This window comes from Eptesicus fuscus, chromosome 1 (genome assembly GCF_027574615.1).
Source record: "Eptesicus fuscus isolate TK198812 chromosome 1, DD_ASM_mEF_20220401, whole genome shotgun sequence".
Taxonomy (NCBI): domain Eukaryota; kingdom Metazoa; phylum Chordata; class Mammalia; order Chiroptera; family Vespertilionidae; genus Eptesicus; species Eptesicus fuscus.
Genome location: NC_072473.1, coordinates 113,222,269 through 113,249,179, shown reverse-complemented (window position 1 = coordinate 113,249,179; position 26,911 = coordinate 113,222,269). Strand labels below are relative to the sequence as shown.

Sequence of the window (26,911 nt, the reverse complement as noted above, 5' to 3'; positions counted from 1 at the left end):
TGACATGTAAATAAAGCACTTCCTAACAGAAAACTGCATCCATATAAAATGCTTGACAGAAGATAATTTTATTATTGAATTATCGGTTTTTTATTTGAATGATCAGAATAGGAAACCCCAAAGAGGATAGGTGATTTTCTCAAGGTCACACACTTGTTAGTGTTCTTTTTTTATAATTGGAAGATGAGTTTATGTTTTTATTGATTTTTTTAGAGAGAGAGGAAGGGAGAGGGAAAGAGAGAGAGAAACATTAATGAGAGATAAACTTCAATTGGCTGCCTCGGGCACATCCTCTACTGGAGATGGAGCCTGCAACTGGGCATGTGCCCAGAGCTGGAATCCAACGGATGACCTCTTGGTTCATGGGTTGACGTTCAACCACTGAACCACACCAGCTGGGCTTGTTAGTGTTCTTTAACTATATATGTCACATTTCAGAATAGCCCATGTTATTGATGTATATTTCTTTCTCCAATGTCACACTCAATCTGACAAAAGTGGTTCTCAACTGGGGGCAGTTTTGCCCCTTCACCCCAGGGGACATTTGGCAATGTCTGGAGATATTTTTGGCTATCACAACTGGGGGTGGGGAGGTGCTGCTTTCAGCTAGTGGGTAGAGTCCAGGGACATTGCTAAACACCCTACAATACATAGGACAGCCCCTCACAGCAATTATCCAGCCTAAAATGTCAGCAGTGCAAAGACTGACAAACCTTATTCTGTCCAGACCTTCAAGGACAGTACAAATCTTTTCAAATATCCATAGGAGTGGCTGGAAATTTTCAGCAGTTTTCATAAAGCAAAGCACAGTGATAAGAAGCAAACTCCATTTCCTTCTTCACTTAGGTACCCTGAACCTTTCTCTCCAAAGTCTCCACTATTGAGCTTGCAATGAAAAATGCCAGGAGGCTCTAAGGAGTTCCAATGACTCAAATGCATCAGGAAAAAAAAAAAACGATGGAAGGGCTGCCGGAAGGAACTATAGCAAGCAATAAAAAACACCAAATGTATTTTTCTCCTAGGAGCTTAAAACCCTTGAGTGAGGTATTTGAGGTGCAGAGAGAGGAAGTGACTTGCTCAAGGCCAAATAACCAGTCTGTAGAAGAGCCATAAAGAGAACTCGAATCTCCCAGCTCCTGGGTGGGTACTTGGGGACCACAGGATTATGCTTACCTCTTCAAAACCAACACAACGAAAAGCACTCAAGCAGACAATTACCTTTCTGAAAAGTGTTGTTCTACTCTTCACCTCTGCTCCAGCCCTATCAATGGCAGACAGAGTTCTTGGAGTGCCTCCTGGAAATAAGAGGAAAACCCTTTAGCCCAATAAGCAGGAGCTAGCCCACATGACCCCCCACAAAGGGGGTGCTGTGATGTGTGTGCTCCTGCTGGTGCCAGGGCAGCACAACTGGAAAGGAGGCTTTGTTACTGCAACTCCGCTCACTGCAGGCTTTTATTCATTTCCTTTGAGAAGCAGATTTAAGATTGTCTCTTCAAAGGGCCCCGCCCTCCTCGCAGATGGTCACAAGGCCTAACTTTTTGCTTCCCCTTTCTCCTCCACTAGTTTCTCACCAGATAGCATAGCTACCTTTGTTTAAGCAACTGCTTTGGTCTCCTCTCTTGATTTATTTTTTTAAATATATTTTTATTGATTTCAGAGAAGAAGGGAGAGGGAGAGAGAGATTGAAATGTCAATGATGAGAGAGAATCATTGATCGGCTGCCTCCTGCACGCCCCACATAGGGGATCTGGGATCAAGCCAGCCCAAAACCCAGGCATGTGCCCTGACCAGGAACCACAACCTCCTGGTTCAAAGGCTGACGCTCAACCACTGAGCCAGGCCAGCTGGGCTTCTCTCTTGATTTCTGATTAGAATGGGCAATGAAGCCACAAAGCGATATCACTTTCAGGGTAGAGGGCAGAGAGCAGGGACTAAGCAGGGAGAGAAAAAAAAAAAGCAATCCTCTTTAATACACATCCATGTCTTTTGGGGAAAGAACGGCAAGGACAATCTAGAAATGCTGCTGATGTGATGCCAATAGTTAGCCGGACTCTGTACCAAGATAAAGACACCCACTTCAGAAAGTCTGGGTTTTGGTTTTCTTAAGATTAAGTAATACCTTCTATACCAGAACTTGAATGAGCTATATATCAGAGAAGAAAGTTATCTCCAGAATTCTCACCTGTTGCAATCAAGCACTTTTCATAGGTTATTTGAGAGCCATCATTAAGTTTCGCCATGTTGCCTCTCACATCTAGATGTACTACCTGGTACAGTCACAAAGACACACAAAAAGATATAAGGATAAATTAGCTTTAAAACATTTTTATTGAGATATAATTCACTTACCATAAAATTCACCATTTTAAAGTGGTTTTTAGTATATTCACAAGGCTGTGCAACCATCACCACTATAATTCCAGATCAATTCCATTACTCCAAAAAGGAACCCTGTACCTATCAGCCATCAGACCCAATGGGAAGAATTAGTTCTTGACCTAAGTTGATCAATCCTTAAAAAACCATTTCTGGATAATCATCGGCACCAGTTTCCGGTACCGTTTCTTCAGGTGGCTCTTATTCCCTAAGCATCCAACCTTAGAGCAAGTCCCTACAGTCTCAAAGTTCCTGCTCAATTTGTAGAGATGAGAAACAGGGACAGACTTATCTGTTTGGTGCTTTTGAATCCTGACTTCCCTGTCAACTCTCCTACATTGTATTAATTTTTACAGGATGCTTTGTACAACTTCTAACCCGCACTAAAACTTAGCTGCTTCCCAAGACTGCTCCTTCCTCCCACACTCCTCCCATCACAAGGCCAGGAGGGGTGGTGTTGGCTGCTACTGCTTCCAAATTCCTGTATCCTCATCCCCCTCTGAGGGACAACTACCTATATCCCTACAAATCACTGTTATCCAGCCACCTCCCAGCCACTCCTCCTCATTCACTGAAGACTTGCAAACCTGCCTCACACTTTTCCTGAGTCACATCCAGAATCTTGTTGTTATCTCTTATCCTCTACTTCTACCTCAGATATCCCACTCTTTGGTCACAATTTTCCATCTTTCCAGTTTTTTCTCAATCCCACTATCATCTATAGTTGCTTTTGATTTTCTCTGCCCAGCAGTCTATTCCATCCCACTGTTCTTTTGCCAGCACCCTTAATTCCCTTGCACCCTATTCCATCTTAAGGTGAAAAGCTTGAGCTTTGGAGTCATAGAGACTGGGGTTCCAGTCTCTGCTCTACTCCTTACTAGCAGTGAGACGATTCATTCAAGACATATTTATTAAGCACCTACTGTGTGTCAGGCATTGTGCTAAGTGCTGGGGATACAATGGTGAGAAAGATACCTTCCCTACCTTCAGAGTGTATTAGCAAAGCAGATAATTTAACAAATTCTACAATCAAGTATGAGAAATCAAGTGAGAAATGCTCTGATAAGGGAAGTACAGACAGTGCTAGGAACATAAGACAGGTACACCCAATCAAGCTTTCTGGAGGCAATGACATACACTGAGATCAGATGGATGAGTAACTTCTTTAGCAGTCTTTGATTTGTCCTGGGTAAGCTCCCTCTTCAATCCCACCCCATTCCTCAACCTTCATACTGATCACTCTCACAAAACCACCTGGTAGCCTAGTTTATTGCAAAAACAAGGGAAGCCATTAGATATGATCTTTCTCAACTTCCCACCTCCCAACCCCCAAATAAAAACCTTAGTTCCTTTCTTCCAGCTTCTAGGATGAGGTGTCTTTTCTGTTATCTTTCTGTGCCTTTCCCTCCCAGAACCTTCCCCTTTTAGTCACCCACTCATTACCCTACCTCTCCTGACATATTGGATCTTCAGCCCATTAACATGCTTAAGTCTGACCCATCCTAAGAGTCTCACTTTTGATTCTAGGTCCTCCTCAAGTTTCTGTCCAATTGCCACCACTCTTTTCTCATTTAAACCTTTTGAAAGAGTAGTTTATCAACTGTTTCCTAATTTCCCAATGACATCTGTGCCACTAAATCAAATGAGTCATTTCACAATTCTTACGAGATTCCCTTGCTGCAGTAACACTGTGGATCACATCTTCTTCCTTGAAACTCTCTCTAACTTCAGCCCGTCCTGGGCTCTCCTCATACTGCACTTTAACTTCTTTCTTTCCTAGTCTCCTTAGTGGACTCTTCTTCTTAAACCTGCTTCCTACATGTCGGGATCCCAGGATTCCATCCCCACCATACTCCTCATACTCCTCTTCTGACTATAGAACTTCTCCATGGGAGACCTCACTCCTTCTCATGGTTACAATTTCTACACATATGTGGATAATTCTTGAATCTCTATCTGAGCCCAGACCTCTCCCCTGAACGTCAAAGTCATAGATCCACTCTCACATAACCACCTGGTATTCTAGACTTGTACTTTCTGCTCTGTCAGTACCTAGCTTGCTTATGTTTCCCTACACCAAACATATTTTTTCATACCCTTGTGCCTTTCCTTATGCTGTTCCTTTTTACTTGAATGCTCTTCACTTCACTCTAATCTTGTGAATACCTCTTCATTCCACAGATTTCCCATTCTATAAGACTTTCTCCTCCAGGAAGCCTTCCCTGAAACCATCACTATACTGGGCATGCTTCCCAGTAATTCCCACAATATACTGTGCATCTTTTTAAAAATTCTTCACCCAAGAATATGTTTCCATTGATTGAGAGAGAGAGAGAGAGAGAGAGAGAGAGAGAGAGAGAGAGAGAGAGAGAGACAGAGAGAGAGAGAAGAGAGAGAGAGAGACTGATTGGTTGCCTCCTGTATGAGCCCTGACTGGGTATCGAACCCGCAACCTAGGTATGTGCCCTGACCAGGAATCAAACCCACAACCTTTTGGTGTATGGGATCACGTTCCCACCAACTGAGCCACCTGGCCAGGGCTACTGTGTATATCTTTCTCATTCTATATCTTTTGTTATGATTATCTGTGTATATTTCTGTCTAATACTGTTAGCCCCTAGAGGGCAAGGGCCTGTGTATTATTTACACATAGGGGATACTTAATACATAATGTCTCAAACATATACCCATCTTCTCTGCCTAATGTTCCTTTATAGAAGTGGGCCTGTCCCTACCACAGGTCCCTCCACTTGTGCTCTGATCTCATCTATTCTGAGCTTTGCTCCTGATAACCATTCCATTTCTAGTGGAACACCGCCATTAGTTTACAAATGCACTCTAGTACTTCCCATTAACAAAAGTGAAACATAGCACAACAAAACAAACCCTCCCTGTGCCCCACAAATACCTCTAATAACTGCTCCCATTACTCAGGCACTTGCCTTTGTAAAGGCTGACAATATTTTCCATGCTGAAGTTATGCCTGAATTATTTTACTACCCTGAATACACATTTGCCATTTTCTTATCATCAATAATCCCAAAGAAATGTTAGTGTGGAGAAATAGGAAGAAGAAATGACAAAGATGCCCATCAGGAGAGGGAACAACTTCGGGGTCATGAATTATTTGAACTTATTTGAACTTCAATTATTGAACTTCCTGGGAAAGGTCAGTTGGCATGCTACTCTAGGTTCGGTGCTTTTCCCAAGAAGACACACTAAGCATTGTAAACTGGCACTATTAATCCTAAAATGACTCAATCCTTCTTTGATAAACTACAATGGCAGGACAGAAAAAAATGGTACTGGGAATACAAGTCACCATACTCACTGCCCACACAGGCACATACGTGGAGCCTGACAACGGAAGCAGCCCACTTGCTCACCTTCTTTCCAGTGAGGACAGCCACACCACCATTCTCAATGTGAGGCAGGTCCTGAGCAGAGACGTAGAAAGAAGGTGGCTGGAAATATATGCTGTACAGAGAAAAGGGAGAAGATGTTATAAGCACCTGGAACTGCTTTCAACTTCCCCCACAAATTTAATAAAATTGTTTTCATCACGAAAAACTTTTAGGAACATTTTCCAATATAAGTCTCCAGGGCCACTAAATCTTGGTTGTGACTTACATATACAGAGGTATTTTAAATCAGTGGTTGTCAACTGGGGGCAATTTTGCCCCTTCCCTGGGGCATTTGGTAATGTCTGAAGACATTTTTGGTTATAACAGCTTGTGGGGGAGGAATACTACTAGTATCCAGTGGGTAGAGGCCAGGGATGTTGTTGAACATCCAATAGTCCACAGACCACCCTTACAACAAATAATTATTCAACCCCAAATGTCAATAGTACGGAGGCTGAGAAACACTGCTCTGGATTTAGGTTCATTTCAAAATTAGAATAAGAGGTGTTCTCTAGGCACACATTCACCCAACAAGCTGTCCAGATGGCATTGGTCGATGGTCTAGCTCCTGAGATTATTTTGCCTCAAACAGTAGACAGTAACTATGAGATATTAATTAGGGATGGCTAAGATAATTGGAATTATGCATTCTGCTTGAGAAAGGAACATTATAGTGGGGGTGATGGAGGTGGTAGCTTTATAAAATTAAATCCAATATCAAAGGGATCACTAATGAGAAAAAAATTGGGACTCAAAAAACTGCATGGTACTTGAATCAAGAGATCCAAAGCCATCCTTTAAAGCAGTGGTTCTCAACCTTTCTAATGCCGCGACCCTTTAATACAGTTCCTCATGTTTTCGTGACCCCCAACCATAAAATTATTTCCGTTGCTACTTCTTAACTGTAATTTTGCTACTGTTATGAATCATAATGTAAATATCTGTGTTTTCCAATGGTCTTATGCGACCCCACTAGCGGTTCTCAACCTGTGGGTCATGCCTAACCATCAGAAAACACAGATATTTACATTACAATTCATAACAGTAGCAAAATTACAGTTATGAAGTAGCAATGAAAATAATTTTATGGTTGGGGGTCACGACAACATGAGGAACTGTATATTAAAGGGTCGCGGCATTAGAAAGGTTGAGAACCACTGCTTTAAAGGAAAAGGCTTGGCCCAGACAGTAGATTCAGTGGTTGAGCATCGACCTATGAACCAGGAGGTCATGGTTTGATTCCCAGTCAGGGCACATGCCCAGGTTGCGGGCTTGGTCCCCAGTGTGGGGTGTGTAGGAGGCAGCCAATCAATGATTCTCTCTCATGATTGATATTTCTATTTGCCTCCCTCTCTCTTCCTCTCTCAAATCAATAAAAATATAGTTTAAAAAAATAAAAGGAAAAGGCTTTGACCTGCATTTCTAAGACTCCTGTGTAAACATTTTAATAAAGAGGTTCTCTACCATGTGCCTCCTCTATCCCCACAATCTGGAATGTTTGCTAGGGTGTTAAAGAAAGTACCATAAAACAGTGTCTTTTCTTGTGCATTTATGGGACATGCTTAAGGCAAGTGTAAGGAAGTGACAATACAGGCCAAGCTAATCATCCCTGGAGAAGTCTAACATAAAAGTCCTAGAAATAGGAACACTAGTGCTTCAGAGGCCTTTATACCTCCAATTGTTGGTAGATCTGGTAACAAAATCCAGGACACCTGCCACTGTAACCTGCTGCCCCTAAGCTGCACCAAGTGCATACCAGAGCGGACTGCAGTGTGCAGTCATGCCATCCATCTTATGCATTGCACACGTTTCATGCAAAATCCCAACTTACTCCCTGTTTTTAGTTGAAGTTGCTAGTCGGGCCCATTTTACATAAGTGAACACACCTTCTCTCTTTTCCATTCCACTGCCTGAATCGCAGTGTCTTTGTGACATTTGGATCATCTGAAAACCACAGTTCTTTTGAAAGAGGAGGTCGCATGTATGGCAGCTCAGGATCTTCAGATACAATCAGTACCTTTAGACACAAAATAATGATACTTATCAGAACCAAGTCATTTAAGAGGCAGATGTCAAAGTGTTCACATTGACTAAGTGCTTGCAGAATATACCCTCTGTGACAAGCAAAACAATACGTGCCTTACCCTGGCCCCAGGATCCCGAGCCCTGATGGATCTGGCTGCAGCAAAAGCAGCAGTGCCTCCACCAATGAGCAGGAATGGAACATGACTTGGTACCCTGACTTGAGCAACTGGCTCTCCTTCTGGAGCTGTAGGCAACAGACCAGACAGGGTGAATTTTCTTAAAGTCTTAGATGATTCCTTGCCACTTTAAAATCACCTTGCACTTGTCTCAATCCTTTACATAAAGCTGGCAAAACACTGTATCTACAATTATCTTAACAATTTCTCAGCATACTGATTGGACAGGAAAAGCAATTATTCCCTTCATTTCATAAGTGGAAAATACCCAAAAAAGAATTGAATGATTTGGCCAATGTCATTCATTGATTAAGTCTGTCAGAACTAGAATCAAGCTTAAATATTTAGCAATTTCTAAAACACCCAGAAGGTTAATTGGGGATTATTATAAAATGTTCAAGAATAAAGAGGTGTTATTTACAAAAGCAATGTAAATCACCCACCCAGGGTTATGGAGCTTATTAAAGGATTAAAACATTTCTCTCTGAAAAAAGCAAGCCAGTTGTGTGTGATAGAAGTGCTGGCCATGGCTACATGCTTTAGAAAAACAAATACATCTTTAACAACTCAAAACTCCAAAAACTCAAGAGAACAAAATAGACCTAAAATAATTTTTGCTTTGAGAAAAAGGCCTTTATCTCTTTTCCAATAATCTTCCTCTCTAAGCTTGCCTTTTTAATATAAAGCTTGCCTTTTAAGAATCTAATATAAAGAAAAAAAAAAACACCCCCAAAAAACAAGAGAAAAAAAAACACACAAAAAAGAAAAACAACCAATCATGATCCCCACTAACTTTCTTATCAAACATAAATTCCAAATACTTTAACAAATCGCTGTCAGATGTGGGATAATACCATAGATTCTGGAAGCTTACAATCTCTCAGCATCATCGCGTCTACAAGATAACTACAAAGCATATTACCAAACTGTTTACAACTTTCCCTTTGTATATTGAGCCTCAAAGCATACTTACCAGATAATGCGGCCCTCTTCTGTTTCTCTTCTGGTGTCAGCCCTAATCCTGAAATTCTTTCATTATATCTTTTTTGGTCACTTTTTATAAGCTTGTAGGCCTGTAGATCCAAACACGGAGAAAATTTATTTCATAACAGAACTAGCTCATACCATCAGCAGTTTCATTATTTTCCAATTAAATGAGAAGCTTTTGTCTACCTGAGGTAAGTTCTTCTATGTGAAAGTCACTAAGGCAAATTTATTTTCTTAAGAAATAAAAAATATTGAATGTGTACAAAGTTGGTGTGGAAAGAATACAGGTTAAGCAGATGACATTTTTCCAGTTTCAAATTTCCTTAGGGTCTATCTATGTGAAGAATTTTCCTCAGACTGTATTTAATTCTGAAGGTATGAAGGAATAAGAAAAACATTTTATAGAAGAATAAAGTGTTAGGAAGGACTGAACTTTATAAAAGGGATTTTGGACTTTGTTGGATACTAGCTGTGAAACCAATCTACATGGGTAGGAAGCCAGGACACACGTTTCCCTGTTAGGTGTCCTGAGTTTTGTCCCTGAAACCTGACCGCAGTATCCTAGTCTGATAGAGTAACTAATCTTTCCCTCAATGGTCAATCCTTTCATGACACTCAAATATTCATTAAGGGTCAAACACCTTGCTTAAATACCGGTAGTATTTCAAATATACTATTTTCTCTATGTTTTCAAATTAAAGAAGGGTACTTTAGTATTACGACTAGCTGTTTTTTACATACAGCATCAGAACTTATTGGGAAAAAAATTAAAAAGCAGTAGGCAAGAATGACTTGTTTTTAATTAGAACACTTTTTGCTCTTTTGTACCCCACAGGGACAACAAGACAGGAATTTAAATGATGCTATGTCCATTGGAATCCCAGATTATTAATTAATTGGAGGAAAAAGTACAGAAAATCAGAGGAAGTATAATAAAACATGCTTTAAGAATATTTCTATGAGCCCTTACAGAGCAGCTCATTAGGCACCGTGCTACCATAAAGAACCTGGCCCCTGAGACCTCAACGTTTATCAGCTTGGAAATGTCCAACATATGATAAGGACGGATTAAAAAATTAAGTACTGTATGTGAAAAGGCAATGGTTATACCTTGAATTTTCCACTAAGTTCATCAAAATGAATTCAGCTAACATTAATTAAGAAAGTTTATTTTTATAAATATATTTTTATTGATTTCAGAGAGGAAGGTAGAGGCAGAGAGACAGAAACATCAATGATGAGAGAAAATCATTGACTGGCTGCCTCTGGCACACCCCCTTACCAGGGATTAAGCCCACAACTCGGAATCCAACTTGTGACCTCCTGTTCATAGGCTGATGCTCAACCACTGAGCCATACTGGCCGGGCTAGAAGTGTGTTTTTTTTTTAATTTTGGCATCAGATACTATATATTTATATATTTACCCATACTCAGTATTTACCCATACTCTAAATACACACACATATATCTATATGTATGTGTGTGTATACATATACATTTGTTTTAAGAAAGAGACTTTTACCTAAAAAGATGGCTTAAGCTGGTCAACATGAGTGAACAGAGAAATAAGCTGGGGTTATGTTCACAATCAGAGGGATATCCAAAAATAGGCTAGGCCCTCTCACACCTCCTAATAATGTCACACATGAGAGGAAGAACAGACCAAGAAATGTCTTGAGGCTTAGTGGGGAAAGGACAAGAATGAGGTTTGTCATATATTTATAACCATATATATTTATATATTTATCTTTTAAGTAAAATGTTCTGATATAAAAACAAGTTTGCAGACATACTAAATAAAAATTTACCTTTCCCCCAAGTGTTTCTGTATTCTCAGTTTGAACAGATTTTTAAATAGTGATGTGAATACATGTAAGGTTAAGAAAAACTACAAATTTATGAAAAATATTAATGGAGCCTGGGCCAGTTGCTCAGTGGTTAGTGCGTTGGCCCTCTGACCAAATGGTCTCGGGTTTGATTCCCAGTCAAGAGCACATACATCAGTTGCAAGTTTCGCAGCGTGTGCACGAGGCAACCAATTGATCTGTTGCTCTCAAGTCAGTGTTTCTCTCATTCTCTCTCTCTCTCTCTTTCTCTCTCTCCCCCTCCACCCTCCTTTCCACTGTCTGTAGCAATCAGTAGAAAAATAACCTCCAGTGAGGATTTAAAAAAAAAAAGGAAAAGAAAAATATTAGTGGAAACAACTATGAAAGCAGATGAATATGGTGGCATTTAGTCAACTTAAAGGAATCTGAAAGGAAACAGGCCATTTTCTCAGAGGGAACATGATCCTATCAGTTGAACAAGGGCATGCGGCCCAAATACTAAATCTCATTAAGTATTCTAAAGGCCACTTGACTCTGCTCACTGACAAATAACAGGACTAAGATTAGGGGATTTGCCTGTGGTCCTAGGGAAAGTCACTAGCAACAGAGGGAGGAACCGCTCACATACACACGGATTAGGAGTTTCTGTTTGTGATCTAAGTTGAAGTGTTCAAATCAGTGTTTTTCAAACAAAGGTTAAAGCCCATTAATGGGCTGCAAAATCAATTTAGTAGGTTATGACCAGCATGAAAAAAAACAACAACCCAAACACAAAGAGAAGAGAAACTACTGAAGTATAATACAACTAGTAAGTATTATTTCAAAAATTTTCTGTTTTACAAATTTATAGTTATATAATGGTTGCCAAGATAAAATTTATTTCTTCTTGTGGATTGTGGTAAAAAGCTGCTGGCAAACATTTCAGAAAACTTGTTCTTAGTGCTGCTCCCTTGTTCTTAGTGCTCCTCCCTTTGGGAGGGTGGAGTGTCTGTGTGGGGGGAAGGCAAAGGGCTCCACAATCAGGAATTATAGTATTTAAACTTTAATTAGGAACACGTTGTCATATGAGAAACATTATGAACACTGTTATGGACAGAATGCTTGTATCCCTCTCAACTTCATATGTTGAAGCCCTAACTTCCCATGTGATAGTATTTGGAGATGGGACTTTGGGGAGGTGATAAAGGTTAAATGAGGTCATAAGAGTGAGGCCCTAATACCATAGGGCTGGTGAAAGGGAAGAGAGAGCTCACATTCTCTCTTCTCCATGTGAGGACACAAGAGGGGGCCATCTGCAAGCCAGGAGAGCGCTGTCAGAACCTGACCATGCTGGCACCCTGATCTTGGACTTTCAGCATCCAAATTGTGAGAGAATAAAATTCTCTTTTAAAAATATATTTTTATTGATTTCAGAGAGGAAGGGAGAGGGAGAGAGAGATAGAAACATCAATGATGAGAGAGAATCATTAATTGGCTGCCTCCTGCACACCCCCTACTGGGGATCGGGCCTGCAACCCTGGCATGTGCCCTGACTGGGAATCAGGAATCAAACGGTGACTTCCTGGTTCATAGGTCGACGCTCAACCACTGAGCCACGCCACCTGGGCAAGAATAAATTTCTGTTATTTAAGCTACTGAGTCTGTGGTACTTAGTTATGGCAGTCAGCGCAGACTAATACAAACACTAAACAACTTATAGCCATAGGTCATCAAGTCTGAACTCTGATTTTAAGTTAACAATTCTCTTTAGACCAATATCAATTTTAAAGGAAAAAAAAATCTAACCCACCTCAGGTCACATTTTAAATGATTTAAAACCTAATATAAAACTCTACGAACTAAAATCAAAAACAACTCTACGAACCAGATAATGGCTATAGGTAGACAAAAGCTTATCATTTAACCTGAAACCATTATAACATGGTAGCTTTATTATTACCAGTGTTGGATAAACACAGAGGGCAATGAGGCATTTAACTGAATGGCTTAAGAGACACTGGTGCTTCGTAGATACTTCTAAGGCAGGAGAAAGCAACAGTGACTGGCCCCATCTTGTGGCCTGGGGTCAAGAGATTTGCCTGGCCAGCTCTGTGGAGGCCATCCAACTCTGGTACAGCAACATAAACCAGAGGTTTAATAGGTTTAAATTTTACAAACATATCAGATGCAAACACTTTAAATCTATTTTGAATTAATGGAATGGAACTGATAGGAAAAGTTGAGAGAACTATGAATGGGAAAGTTCAGACTCAGAGGGTGGTATCTGAATTATAAATGAGAGGCACTTAAGAAAGAAATCTATAGGAATACGTTAGCTTATACCACTTCAGCCACTAGTTTGACCAAATTAGAGATTACAAAAGGGACACTGCCAAATGAATTTACTTTGAAATAGAAGCTGGGGGTGAATGGGGAGGATTTCTCTGGCTTTTTGGACTGCCTCAGAAGCATTCGATAAAATGCCTTTTATCAATAAAAGTAGGGTTAATTGATTGTTTGGCAAAAAACACATAATTTTACCTAAAATAATTCAAAATGGATGCTGTTCATGTTATGTTTACTCTTTGAGTCTGTCTTGGTTAGGTATGCAGCACTAAAGCACAATATAATTTAGCATCATAAAAATAATTACGATATGAAATTAGCAAAAATTTTAAAGAAAGGGTTGGTGATGAGTATTTATAATACTCATTAAATGTATGGCTTTGGATATATCTGGTAGAACTTCAACAGTTTGAAGAATGAGATATGAGGACTCCCTAGTGACTGACAATGTCCCTTTAATAAAGACCTAGAAAGCACATGCTATGAAAACTTCATTGTGTTCTAATGGATCAAGTTCTCATTAGTGCCGTGGTCTCGCCCACCCTATCCCAAGATATATTTTAGTGTAAGCATCTTACATAATAAACTCCTGCCCCAGTGACTGTTGCTCCTACAATTAAGAAGTATACTAGTCTGCTGCCATCTTTCCCAGAAGCACCTGCGGACGCTAGTGATCTAGAAGGGGATCCTAGGTGATGACACTGCACAACTGTAGGTAAAGATAATGCCAAGAAAGAAACAAAAGGAAATAGAAAAAAGAACTAAGTATTAATGAAGAAACATTCAACACAAAGGTAGGGATGCATTTTTGGTTACCCTGTGCTAAAAAAGAAAAAAATGCTGCTCCAGGATTGGAGGAGAATGCATATTTCCTCAAAGTCTGTTATCTGACAGAGCTCATCTACTTTTCACTCTAATTTGACTCACAACTTGCAAGAGCCACCTACTTTTCTTGTGCATTTGGAAGTCAGGTCAGAGAATGACAAGCTAGATAAATTCAAATAATTTTCACGTCTCTTTTTTTAACCTAGTGATCAAGAAGCAAGATAAGTTCACTGTCTTACCAATGTAGAAAGAACTAAAATTGTAATGGCGTCCAACCATTTGCTCTCAGTAAGTAAAACAAACAGCTTCCTTCAATTGAGGTTGTTACTAGGTGTTATCTAAGTTGGTTCCCTCAACTTTATATGATCCAACTTTAGACTGACCTGCTTAGTCACAGTAAACCCTGCCAAGTTAAAAAAAAAAAAAAGTACACCATAATTCCTTGGTGACCAATTAAGCTGATCAGAGTTCATTCAAGGAGAAGGAATTGTGCTATAACTCGTAGCAGTGAAAACCGTATTTCTCACCTCACACAAACTCCATTCTAAAATTGGGGATACTAGGACTAATTCTATAATTTAGTCTTTGGTGAGATTCAGGAATAGTTTTCCTATTAGGAACGCTTACTGTTTGAATTGTAGGCTGTTTTTGTTTTTAATGTCTATCCCAAGCTGAGGAAAAATAAAACATTTGACAAATGGGTCAAAATCAAATATTGTGCTAGGAGCTGCAATGAATTTTGTCCTTATTCACAGGTTAGTGTGTCACATCCAAGAGCAAAGGTACAATTTTTTGGTACTTGGTCAAACCTAAGAAAACACAGTGGCTTTCAAGTAAAGAATAAAAAGACAAGTGAAAAGAGCAAAGATAATCAACATGAGATTAAATTTCAGTCATTCCCAAATTGGCCCTCATAGGATATTAGACAGTAGGCACGTTAAAGAAGGCCTCCTGGAAATTTTTTTCAAAAGGAGAAAGGGTGATTAGTTGCAAAAGTTTTAAAGCAGAGTACTATTGAGGCTATTAATGGGAACTGTTTGGCAGCTTCTTTACACAAGCCACTTTTCTACTTACATATGCACCAGCACCTATTGTTGATAAGCCCACAAAAAGGACTAACACAGAATTATCGATTTTGCCCCCTGATGCACGAGAGCTAGCCATTTGTCTTGTCATCTGGAGTTCTAGAGGAACATGCCATCGCTGGAACAAGTTGCCTAAGGAACACAATTTATTAAGACACACACACACACATAAAAATAAAATAGTTAATACATGTTTATGAGTAAATGTCAATGCATTGTACAAGTCAGGACTTACTGCCCACTGGCTGCATGATGTTGACTGTTCAATGACCAAGAAAAGAAACCCCACCAAAATTGTATACAAATACGACAGGTATCAGAATGCATACTCTTAAAGTGGTTAGAGTTGTTAAGAATGCTGTCCAGGGAGGAAATTTACAGTCTCCAGAAAAGATAATGAAAAACATATGGGCAATTCATCAAATACTTCCCTCGTTACTTCTTCACCATAAATGAAGTAAACACGGAGAGTTGACTGGATAGATATAAAAAGTTAACTACAGGCTACCCGGAGCATTATAACAACCACTTAAGGAGAAATCTAAACAGCTGCCTCAAGCCTTGCACAAAACAAAACCCTGCCACACAATCTAACTAAGACACAGCTCAGTCTTTGCATGAAAAGTAATACGTCTTGGAAAACAGGAATGTTAAAGCTCAGAAGAAAATCAGAAAAAAATTTTTAAGTGACTTTATCTCCCCCAAGAACTGAAGAAATTTGGGCTATGAAGTATTTTTTAGAATGACAAAATTTAAAACATCCACCAATTACTTGTTTCTTAGTCCTCCGAAATAATACGAAGTTTATGCTGATGTAAAACTCTGTGCAGCTGTGGAATTACCTGGTGATCATAACAACTTTCACACACTGAAATGTAAGAATCTGGTACATTTCTTTCTCCATGAGGATGCTGGCATTTTCAGATGAAGAAGGTCTCAGAACCTTCTATGCTTATGATATTCCTTGTATTACCTATTAACCTAGAGCAGGGATTCACTTACTTTCTCTGTAAAGAACCAGATAGTATATATATTTTCAGCTTTGGGGCCCATATGATGTCTGCTGCAACTGTTCAATTCTGCTGATGTTGAACAAAAACAGCCGCAGACAATATATAAATGAATGGATGTGACTGTGTCCCAATAAAACTTAATTAATGGACACTAAAATGTGAATTTTAAATCATTTCCACGTGTCCCTAAATAGCCTATTTAACATTTTTCTTTAGCCATTGAAAAAAATATAAAAAACATCTTAGCTCAAGGGGTAGTACAAAAGCATCTGTGTTTGGCCTCTGGGCTGTAGTTTGCCATCCTGATCTAGAAGTGATTCTAAAACTTGCATCAGAATCCCCTGGAGCATTTGTTAAAACACAGGTGGATAGACCCAACCCCAGAGTTTCTGTGTCAGGAGATCTGGGATGGGGCTCACGAATTTGCATTTCTCAAAAGTTCTCAGGTGATGTTGCAGGTCTGCACTTTAAGACCATTGGTCTAGAGCAGGGGTCCTCAAACTTTTTAAACAGGGGGCCAGTTCACTGTCCCTCAGACCGTTGGAGGGCCGGACTATAGTTAAAAAAAAGAAAACTATGAACAAATTCCTATGCACACTGCACATATCTTATTTTGAAGTAAAAAAAGCAAAACAGCAAAAACACGTGCATGTGGCCCGCGGGCCGTAGTTTGAGGACGCCTGGTCTAGAGGCAGGTGGATATGTTCCTGATCTGACCAGGCTTTAAAAGACAAGCAGTATGGGCACTGGTAGTAGCATTCCATATGTACTTACAGAGATCAGAAATAGGGAGCTTTCCCCCTTCCTTTCACAATGTCAGGGCACTGCACTCTCTTACCTGAAATCCTTGGGAACATGTGCAATCCAGAACATTAGAAAAAAACGTTTTTAGTTCTAAGAGTATAGGTCCATAGTCTCTTATCTATAATTCAGAAATCAAAATAGACTAAAAATCAAGTTTTTATAACTCACTGGCCAGTAAAACTTGATGTGAGAGTCTCCTTGGAATCTTTTATTTATCCCACTCAGTATGATTGGTCATAGACACATGAATATGTGTGACTGTGGGTTGCTGAGTGCTACTATATGGTATATGCACTATATACTTAAGACCAAACAATTCTTTGGGGGAGATAAATGCATGTAAAAATGTTTTTCTGATTTTCTTCTGAGCTTTAACATTTCTGTCTTCCAAGACATATTACCTTTCACACAAGACTGAGCTGTGTCTTGGTTAGATTGTGTGGCAGGGTTTTATTTTGTGTAAGGTTTGAGGCAGCTGTTTATTTTCTTACCTGCTTTAGAATCCTTCATTGCCATGTGAAACAAAATGGTTTATATTTGGAAAGAACAAATCATGAAAATAAAATCATGTACAAGGGTGGAGAAGCTTATCTCAATCTGAGTAAGCTTTTGATTTTCAGAAGTCGGTAAGAATGATGAAACGAAAGTAGAAACTAACAACTCTCAGAGGTTAGCAAATGAAACTGGGTAGAAAAAGTTTCACGTAGTTAAGTTTAACTCAATGAATTAAAGTTTAGTTCAATTTCAATGAGTTTTGCCCCTCACCTCACCCCACGTTTGGTTGCTGAAATTTTTTTTTTTAAGTTCCATTGATTCCTCTAGAAGATCCTAAATTCAGAAATGATAACTTTATCTATAATAATAAAAGGGCAATATGCTAATTAGAGCAGACATCTTCTGGACGTCCTTCCTGATGAAGCTGGGGTGGGAGAGAAGCCAGCGCCCATCCTGGGTGCCTGCAGGTGGCCAGAGGGAAGCCAGCCCGGGTCCCGGGTGTCTGCTGGCGGCTGGAGGAGGGAAACCTGGGTCCCAGGTGCCGGAGGGAAGCCAGTGCTGGCAGCCGGGAGAAGGCAGGCCTACTCCTGCATGAATTTTCGTGCATTGGGCCTCTAGTTTTAATATAATAGTAATGTGTTTATTCTGGTTTTGTTTGCTTTTCACAAACTGATAAAACCAACAGTGTAGATTTGGGAATGCTCAGCAGTTTTTGCCTCAATATGCCCCCAAAAAGGACATTTATAAGTAAACTAATTTTTAAAAAAGTAAATTGGTTAACATTTAAACTACTGCTTGAAAAAACAAACTACTGCTTGAAAAGAAATGCAATACAACACTATTATCATTAACAAACCAACTTTTTACATACCTACAAAGTGACTTTAATTTTGTAAAAGGTGGTAAGTATTGTATGGATGTTGATATTTCCCACCAGTTTTCTTTTACCCACAAAATACTCCTACACTTCTCCCCACCCCCAGTGCTTCAAAATTTTAGGAAATTTTATATCACGACTGAAACATGCCTTTTCACTTGTCTTACTGATGTGGGAAAGCCAAATTACTCCTTGATTTCTCATTATTGCACCAGCCTACTTGTTTTAGATTTTCTTCAGTCAGATCACAAATACAGAGGTAGCACTTTCTTTCTCACACTTAGGATTCAATTCTTTTATTTGATACATTTATATATTATAATATGATTGCCATTGTAGTGATAGTTAATGCTTCTATCATATCACATTATAATTTCTTTTTACTGGTTGGAATAATTAAGATCTAGTCTCTTAGCTAGCCTGATAATTATAATACGATACTATTATCTATATTCATCATATTGTGCAAGGATTCACTTCCTGAATAAATGTTACACAGAGCAACAGTGTCTAACAGATGGGAGGTTTGTTCAATATTTGTTGAATTAATGAAGGAACGAACTAGAAATTCTTCCCAATTTTAATGATAAGGAATAAACATTTTGAAGAATTCTTTGCAAAGAAGTTTTAGCCAGATCCTATTTACTTCAGCTTGCTTAATAATAAATCATAACCTCAAAATCACAGACTCGCATTAGAATACTACCTAAATTATCATCGAGTTCATTTCTGTAGATTTCAAAATCTCCTGTTTATCCATACTCCTGGAAGGCCTTTTCCAGAAATACATCCACACAATTGAGGCACCTATGAATCTCAAATAAAGAGATCTATATGCTCTTGAGTCTTATCTTTGAATGTCAAAGAAAACTGATTTTTCTCTGACATGGATAAAACACAAGCAGGACAAGTCTAGATTGATCTATTCATTGTAGCTAGGCACCTCTTTATAAGGAATCCAACAACTATTTACCTTTATCAGTCTTTTTTTTTAGCATCAACCTTTGATGGAATTCTAGAAGAATCAGAATATAATAGCTATAGTAGAGTGTGAACCACTCTGAAGAAAGGCCAGAGGAAAAATGATTCAGATGACCAAAAAAGGAAAGAAAATTTAACTGTTCTGCAAAGTTAAGCCCTTTAAAGTAACTAGAGTTCAATCACTGAGAATTTACCACATGTCAGAGAATGTACAAAATGTGAGGACAAAAAATAAATAGGACATGATCCCTGACCTTGGGTAGTACATAGTGTAGGAGGGGAGAATGACTGCAACTATTCTATCAGGAAATGGGCTTGATACAAATCATAGGAGACTCAAGGTCACTCAGTCAATTTTATTAATCCTTAGGTCAGTGGAAGAGAAGGAAAAGAATCATTATTCATTCAAAATAGTATTTCCCAAATTTGCCTGATCATATTAACTACATCAAGGGGTAAAATACTAGAGGCCTGGTGCATGAAATTCGTGCACAGGTGGGGTCCCTAGGCCTGGCTGGTGATCAGGGCCAATCAAGGCCTTCCGGCTGCTGGCCGGGGCCTTCCTTCATTCCACGCCACCTCCTGGTGGTCAGCGCATGTCATAGAGAGCGACCAAACTCCCAGTCTCCCAGTCAAACTCCCAAGGGGACAATTTGCATATTAAGCTTCTATATATATGTAAATTCCCAGGCCTCTCTCCTGAAGATTCTCATTTGGTAGGTTTGGGGTCCATCCTCCCCTCAATTTATACGACCATGCAACTTTGGAATGATCATATTGTAACTGTAGCAATTCCCTTAAATGTTAGAAAATATATTAACTGGTTGCAGAAAAGGCTGACTTGCCATAGATTTTCTTCTGCAAAGCTTTGCCTCAGCAGAAAGAGTGGGAAAAGGCTCATCTTCTAGGCTTCAAAAGAAAGCATCATTTGGCAGTGTCCAGGAAGTCTGGTTCCTTACACACAAGAAGTTCAATTTCCTTTTTATTTATTTTATTTTTTATTTATTTTTAGAGAGAGGAGATGGGGGGAGAGAGAGAGAGAGAGAGAGAGAGAGAGAGAAACACCAATGTGAGAAATATCAATCGGTTGCCTCCCATATGTGCCACAGCAGGGGACTGAACCCACAGTCTGGGGGTGTGCCTGACCAGGAATGGAACTGGCCACCCTTTGGTGCAGAGGATGAACAGGCTCAACCAACTGAGCCACACCAGCTAGGGCCCGATTTCCTTTTTAAGGAGGTGAGAAGGATTCCAAGTAGAGGAAAATGTTCAAACATTTGACCCCTCTGGTCAGGGATCGGTGATCAGTTTGATCACATGGGCAGCACAATGTTTGTTGACCAAATAAAAAAAAACTACAGAACAGAAAATATCCATTTCCTAACCTATCTGCTCCTCCTCGATGCTGAATGCAGACATACTGGTAAAGTGGTGACTATTAATTACCTTCAATCATTTTTGGAAAGAAGCAGAACACCCAAAATGAAGTAAATAAATGGTACCAATTATGGTTTTAAGGAAAAAAAAGGCAACATAAAATGAAAATGAACCTGACAATGGTGACAGAGGTGGAGGTAGATTTAAAGTTTGCTAACATCCTGGCAAAGAATTGAAGGGGAAGAAGGGAAAAAAGGAGGAGGAAATGGCATATAAACAAACAATGCCTCTTCCCCACCTATGTAAAAACATATGGCAGATACAACTATGTGAAAAAGACATCAGATTAAAAGCAATTTGTAATGAAGCCACAAAGCATGGTAAATTCGTAAAATGACAATCATTTCTTTTTGAAATTATAACCTCAGCCCCACCTATGTCTAAAGGCATATGATGTTATATTCTGGTGCTTGGCCAAAAGACAAAGAATAAGTGTATACAAAGAGATGGATGGATATGTCAAGAAGTCAGAATATATTCTACAGCAGAGAACCTTCATATAAAGTTATTCAATGGGGGAAAAAGACATTTTGAGTCTGTAATTTTTCAGTACTGGTTCTAATATCACCAACCACCTTCAAATATCTATTAAGTCAATATAACTTTGGAAATCCATATTTAATTGCTGAGAACTTTTGGTCAGACTTCAGAATGCTGGTAAATGTTTGAGTTTTAAGCAAAACAAATGCACAAAGTTAGAAAGGCCCAGTGTGGATGAAAAGCTTCAGCTTAGCAAAATTTCTGTGCAACTTGCATAGAGCAATCTCATTTCATTGCACAAACCCATACATACAGAGGACATCACAGACAGGATGTTAATTTAAAAGCCAAGGTAGAGGTTTTTTAAGTTCCAAGGGCAACATGTCTTAGGACATATCTCAGATACACACCCATCAGGAAACATTTTCTTGAAGCATAGCAACTGGAAAAACTTAAAATGCACCTTTCCAAATATAACAATATAAGGGAAGCATTTTCCACTTTTTATTTTTAAATCACCCAGAAGGTGGATGCATGTTGGAAAGGTCTCAAGGATAACTTCTGACATTGCAAATGTGAGTGTCCTAAATGGTCAATCAAAAATTATTGATTTAAAAATAAATAAACCCACACCTCCTACAGGTGGATAATTCTTTACCTCCATGAAATTGTGCTGATTGAAAATGAGTAGGCACAAGACATGCTCAGATAAATTCAGTTATCTGATGCACAACGGGCTAAAGAGCAGTGTAGAGTTGAAGCAAGGGTTTAGGGGCCTAGAGACTGGCAAACTATCCTTTGCTCTACCTATTAATTAAGTACATGACCTTGGGCAAGAAAATTTCACCTCTCCATGCCTCGGTTTATTATCTATAAAATGAATGGGTTGAACTTTACCACAGAATCCCTTCCAGCTCTAAAATTTGATGAAACAACTTCATGGAGGGCAAACACAATGCGTTCTGCAAACTCTTTCTTGGAAGCATTAAAGACCACCAAGAATTACACTGACCAGACACCTCAAATTAATTAATGGGTCAACTCTCCTGGTGTCTGGAGCACAACTCACTCACTCTTTACTTGCAATACACTGTTTGTGTTTCACAGGCTACTCAAATCTACGGATCTCATCGGGGGTTTGGAAGGTAGTGCAGGTAATATCCTGATTTACAGAAGGAACTAAGGCGTGGGGCTTAAATGTTTTGTTTAAAGTCTCACAGTCGTAAATAACAGTCTACTTGACCTCATTGTCTAAAAAAAGTGGGCGAGGGGTGGCCCGGAGGTGGCATTGGATAACACTAGACATCCAGCTATTCTGTTATCATTGAACAGCAAATCCTCCCAGGAAAAGGCCTCGAGCCAACTACTGGGTTCAATTCCCTTGAAGGTCAGGTGCGCACACCTTGCAAAACTAATGGATCCCGCCAACTTGAAATTCTTGCGACTGTGAGCGTGTTAAGTTTATCCCGGGGGTGGGGGCGGGAAGAGCTGCGAGGCTTTGGGAGTCTAAGCAGCCCAGGCCCTGGATCTACGGAGGTGGGGGTTGCCCAGTATGGGTCAGTCACCTGGAAGCCGGTTCCTTTGCCTCGGGCCTCGGACGCACACTGTCCGCACCAAGGGTGCCAGCTTCTGCTTCAAAGCACCCGCTGCCAGGCTTCCACACCGGTACATTTCAGCAGCCGCTACTCCGGACCTCCTCCTTCCTTTCTTCTCACGCACTGACCGGTCAAACACCCTGGGCCCCGGCCCACTGCCCCCCTCCGCTTCGCGCACACGCACTCCACGCAGGCTCCTCCTTCCAGCTCCGGTTGGGCATTGGACAGTTCTGCAGGCTTGCTAGAGCCAGGGAAGGGGAAGCGCTACGCGAGACCTACTGCGCAGGCTTAGTACTCAGCGCCGCATTGTGATTGGCCCGCACGGAGAGAAGGTTTGCGCATGCGCCTAGTTTCTCCCAAGCTTGCAAAGTCCTCCCTGGCCTTGACTGTAAGTTTCCACGGATTGGGAACAGTGAGTTCAGGTGAGCGAGTTCAGAAAGCCGCCCAAGCAGAGACCCGCTGGGCCTGGCTTTTGTGGCCGGTGCTGCCGCTGTGTAGTTGGAGGAAAATGATAATAGCACCTCACAAAGCATGGCGCCAGCGCTGAATTTTGTTCTTTTGTTTTAGACAACAAACTGCTAGGTACTAAGCCTTCGGGATTCTCTGGCTTGACTCCACTTCCAGTCTTAACATATAGGTCCGAGCTGGGTCTCTCGGCTTCCCAGTTTTAGATTGATCTTGTACAAATTGCTGGCACTTTCCCACCCAACCTCTGCTTCTAGGGCAAGTATTCATTCCGCTCTGTCTTGCCCCATATCGCTTTTATATTGTGCAATTCTGATTCCTAGATGCTGTATCAGGTGCTGCGGATAGTCTCCTGTCAATCTTCCGTGCTTGAGAGCAGGATGCTGGCAAAGCGTTCATGCTTCAGACACACTGTGTGAGAATTACTAAACAGGACTTTTAGAGTTCGGGGGGAGGAGGGGTTAGGTGTTTTGACTCTACAAAATGTAAGCTAAATTGGAAATAAAATGTTGGCTGTATGCAAAACATAACATGTCTTTTCTCAGAGTTTTGTGTTACATATTCATTTAACAAGTATTTATTGAGCACTTGCCACTTGGCCATTACTATGAAGGGGGATCTAGAGGTTTATGAAAAGTATAGGAAGTGGTCACTGTATAGTTGGGGAGATGACATATACTGGATATATATATATATATATATATATATATATATATATATATATATATGATGTAGTGCCAGAGCAAGAGAAAAGACTATGGGATGGAATAGCTAAGGAAGGACTTCATGCAAGAAGTATTACTTGGGCCTGTCTTCAAGAATGAGTAGTAAAATTCAAATAGTGGAGGAGGAGGAATATTTCTGATGGTGAATACACTGGGACCAAAGGAAATATTTTTAGTGTTTATACGCCGTTAACTGTGGATGCAGTCTGCCCCAGGTTGAATCCTGGCTCTGCCACTTGGGCATGTCACTTAGCTATGCCTCACTTTCCTTGTCTACCAATCTCACAGGTTTGATATGAAGATTAAATGAGAAAGCTCCATGCTATTTAAATTAAAAGGCTTGGAGGTATAAAATGAACACAACCCAGTACATTTTCAGGCGACAATGGCAGGGAGTACATACTAGGAAGTTAATAAGGACAGGTTAATAAGGTGGGGTCAGATTTGAACGAGCCAAATAATTTGTCCCTAATCTTGTAGGTGATGACATTTTTATTTTTTTAGTAAAATAGGGATAGAGGGTGAAATTACAAAGGCATTGTTTTAGAAAGTTTAACTCAGGAAGCAGTCTTTACTGGGTGAAAATGATCCAGAGTTCCCTTACTCATTTAGAATAATGTTCAGGAGGGGAGAAGAGTGAGGAGGGTGGGAAATCAACCAAAGAATATATATGCATATATGCATAGCCTTTTGACACAGACAATAATAGTGGGGTGAAGGCCTAGGGGGGGCGGGGGCAGAGTAGGAGGCAAAGGTGTGGAAAATGAGGAACATCTGTAATAGAGTCAACAATAAAAATAGAAACAAACAAACAAAATATAGAATAATGGGTGTTCAGAAGTACAGGAATAGGTGACTTTTTTTTTAGATTTTTAAATTGATTTTTAGAGAGAAGGGCAGGAGGGGAGAGAGAGTGAGAAAGAAACATTGATACAAGAGCAAAACATTCATCAACATCCATGGGCTGCCCCCCTCCCCCACCTCCCCTCACACCCCACCGGGGATGGAGACAGGTTCCTGTATTCAAACCAGCAACCCCTGGGTGCACAGGCTGACACCCAAGCAACCCAGCCTCAGGGGCCAGGGCTACTCTTCTGTAGATAGTGATCACCAGATTTAGCTTCAAATACAGAGAAGAATGCTGCTGAAAACTATTACCTAGACATCAGCCAAAAAAATAAAAAAACAACGATAGCTATTCACACTATAAAATGGGAATTGATATTCATAATGATGACCTTGGTTTAGCCAACAAAGATTAAGTCCTTCTCGAGATGGTTTTAATATTGAATAGCATAATCTAGGATTTTAGAAATGGGTGACCCACATATATGTGTAAAAAGTTAGCTATAACTATATCTGTTAACTCAGCTAAAAAGCTTGTTAACTAGAAGACCCTATCTTCCTAGACATTTTGAGTAACCTGTACTTGTCTGAACAGTTGCATTACAGACCTATCACTGATGCACTGAATTGTTTTTCTTTCTTTTTTAAAAATTGTTTTTCTCATATTGGGATGGATTTAGTCACGTTTGTCTCTTCTGCAGCTCAGCCTTACATACAAATAAGATGGCAGCTCATGTGTGCTGCTGGAATCCCTGACCTTGATGGCATTAGCAAACAGCTCATGTCGGTGCTATTGGCATATGTCAATATTACTCCTATGAAATATGTGGGAGGATGGATAAAGTCTTAAAAGCAAACACAAAAGGGGTGCAATTTATTGTATGTAAATTATACCTCAGTAAAGTTAATTTCAAACAAATTCTGAACCTGAAGTCACTTTCAGGGGACCAAGATGTGTGATGCTTAGTAAGCTTTGGGAAGCTGCCCCCCTAATACCGTAAGAAAGTTCTGTTCATTTATCATCTTGCAAGCATAATCTAGGCTTCTGGCAAATTAGAGCCGACCACTTTCTTCTACATTCAGTTGTAGAGGGGTGAACCCTCCTAGGGGTTTTCAATTCCTTTTGACACTCCACCATTCTAGAAGGACTTATGATTGTATGGAGAGCTCGGGAATGCAAGACACTATGAGGTTTATGCCTTGTCCCAAGATCCCTCCACCTGGGCCTGAAATGGTTAGTCCCAGGAACAAAGTCCCCTTTTGCTGGAGCTACCACCACTAGCTTCCCCCCCTCCCCTACTCCCTGTTTGGCCCTCTCCCACGGCGGGGCTTCCCCATTGGCCAGTCAGACACAACCGACTGCAGCAGCCAATGGGAGTCACTCTCCTGAACATTCAGAGGATGGGTGCTCGTGGTGTGATGAGGGGGAGGTTGGCGCCTGGCACGCGCCCCTCTACATCTGGCAAGTCTGTGACAGAAACAGTAACACCCCCTACACACCAGTGTCCCCTGGCTCCCTCCTCTCAGCTGTTCGGGCCTCTGCCACCCAAGGCTTGTCTTGGCAGCGCCCTCCCAGGCTTCTCCTCGGGGCTCGGGAGTGCACCTGCTTCCTTAATAAGAGAGCATCCCTTTATCCCAAGGCTTGGGAAGGGGCAACGGAGGCGCGGCTCAGCTGGCCACCGCTCCTGAGGTGAAAGAGGTGTCTCCGCCCCGCTCAGTAGAGTAATGTTGCTCCAAGGCCAAAGTGCTCCAGAGATGCCTTAGAGTGAGTGCAGCTTTGTCCTCCCCAGCTGTGCTCCTGGACCGCTGACTCCCCCCCCCCCCCCGCGTGCTTCAAGAAAGTGGGGGTGGGGAAGCCTGAGATCTATAAGATAAATGGGGGCAAGGAGAAGGGAAGACCATCCCAGAGTGGTGTGCGCCCCTCTCCCCACCCCCCTTTCTCGTAGGCTTCCTCCCTGCGGTGTATCCTTGGGGAGCGAGCAAGGGAGGATCCTAGCCTAAGGCGCGGCAGCAGCTTGGGGCGCGCAGTGGGTCTCCAGCCTGAGTCTGGTCTGAGGAACAGGCAGAAGGAGAAGGCTCACAGCTTGCTGTCTCTCTTTCATGTCTCCCTTCCCTGCCTGGCTTTTGTGTTGGTGCTTCGGAAATGTGAGGAGGGTGAGCTGG

General features: G+C 40.7%; 1 protein-coding gene across 2 annotated transcripts in view; it reads right to left on the bottom strand.

Annotated features, from left to right (window-relative positions):
• The window catches only part of AIFM1 (apoptosis inducing factor mitochondria associated 1), a 32,556-nt gene extending 9,704 nt beyond the window's left edge, over positions 1-22,852 (bottom strand). For both annotated transcript variants that reach the window (XM_008153894.3, XM_054708550.1), the window contains exons 1-8: positions 22,683-22,852; positions 15,020-15,162; positions 8,955-9,054; positions 7,925-8,049; positions 7,667-7,797; positions 5,763-5,853; positions 2,183-2,267; positions 1,219-1,295 (exon numbers count right to left, since the gene is read on the bottom strand). In XM_008153894.3, coding sequence (XP_008152116.1) covers positions 1,219-1,295; positions 2,183-2,267; positions 5,763-5,853; positions 7,667-7,797; positions 7,925-8,049; positions 8,955-9,054; positions 15,020-15,162; positions 22,683-22,788 — 858 coding nt within the window. In that variant the 5' untranslated portion in view covers positions 22,789-22,852. The remainder of the gene's footprint in view (positions 1-1,218; positions 1,296-2,182; positions 2,268-5,762; positions 5,854-7,666; positions 7,798-7,924; positions 8,050-8,954; positions 9,055-15,019; positions 15,163-22,682) is intronic.
• Between the last annotated feature and the right edge of the window lie 4,059 nt (positions 22,853-26,911).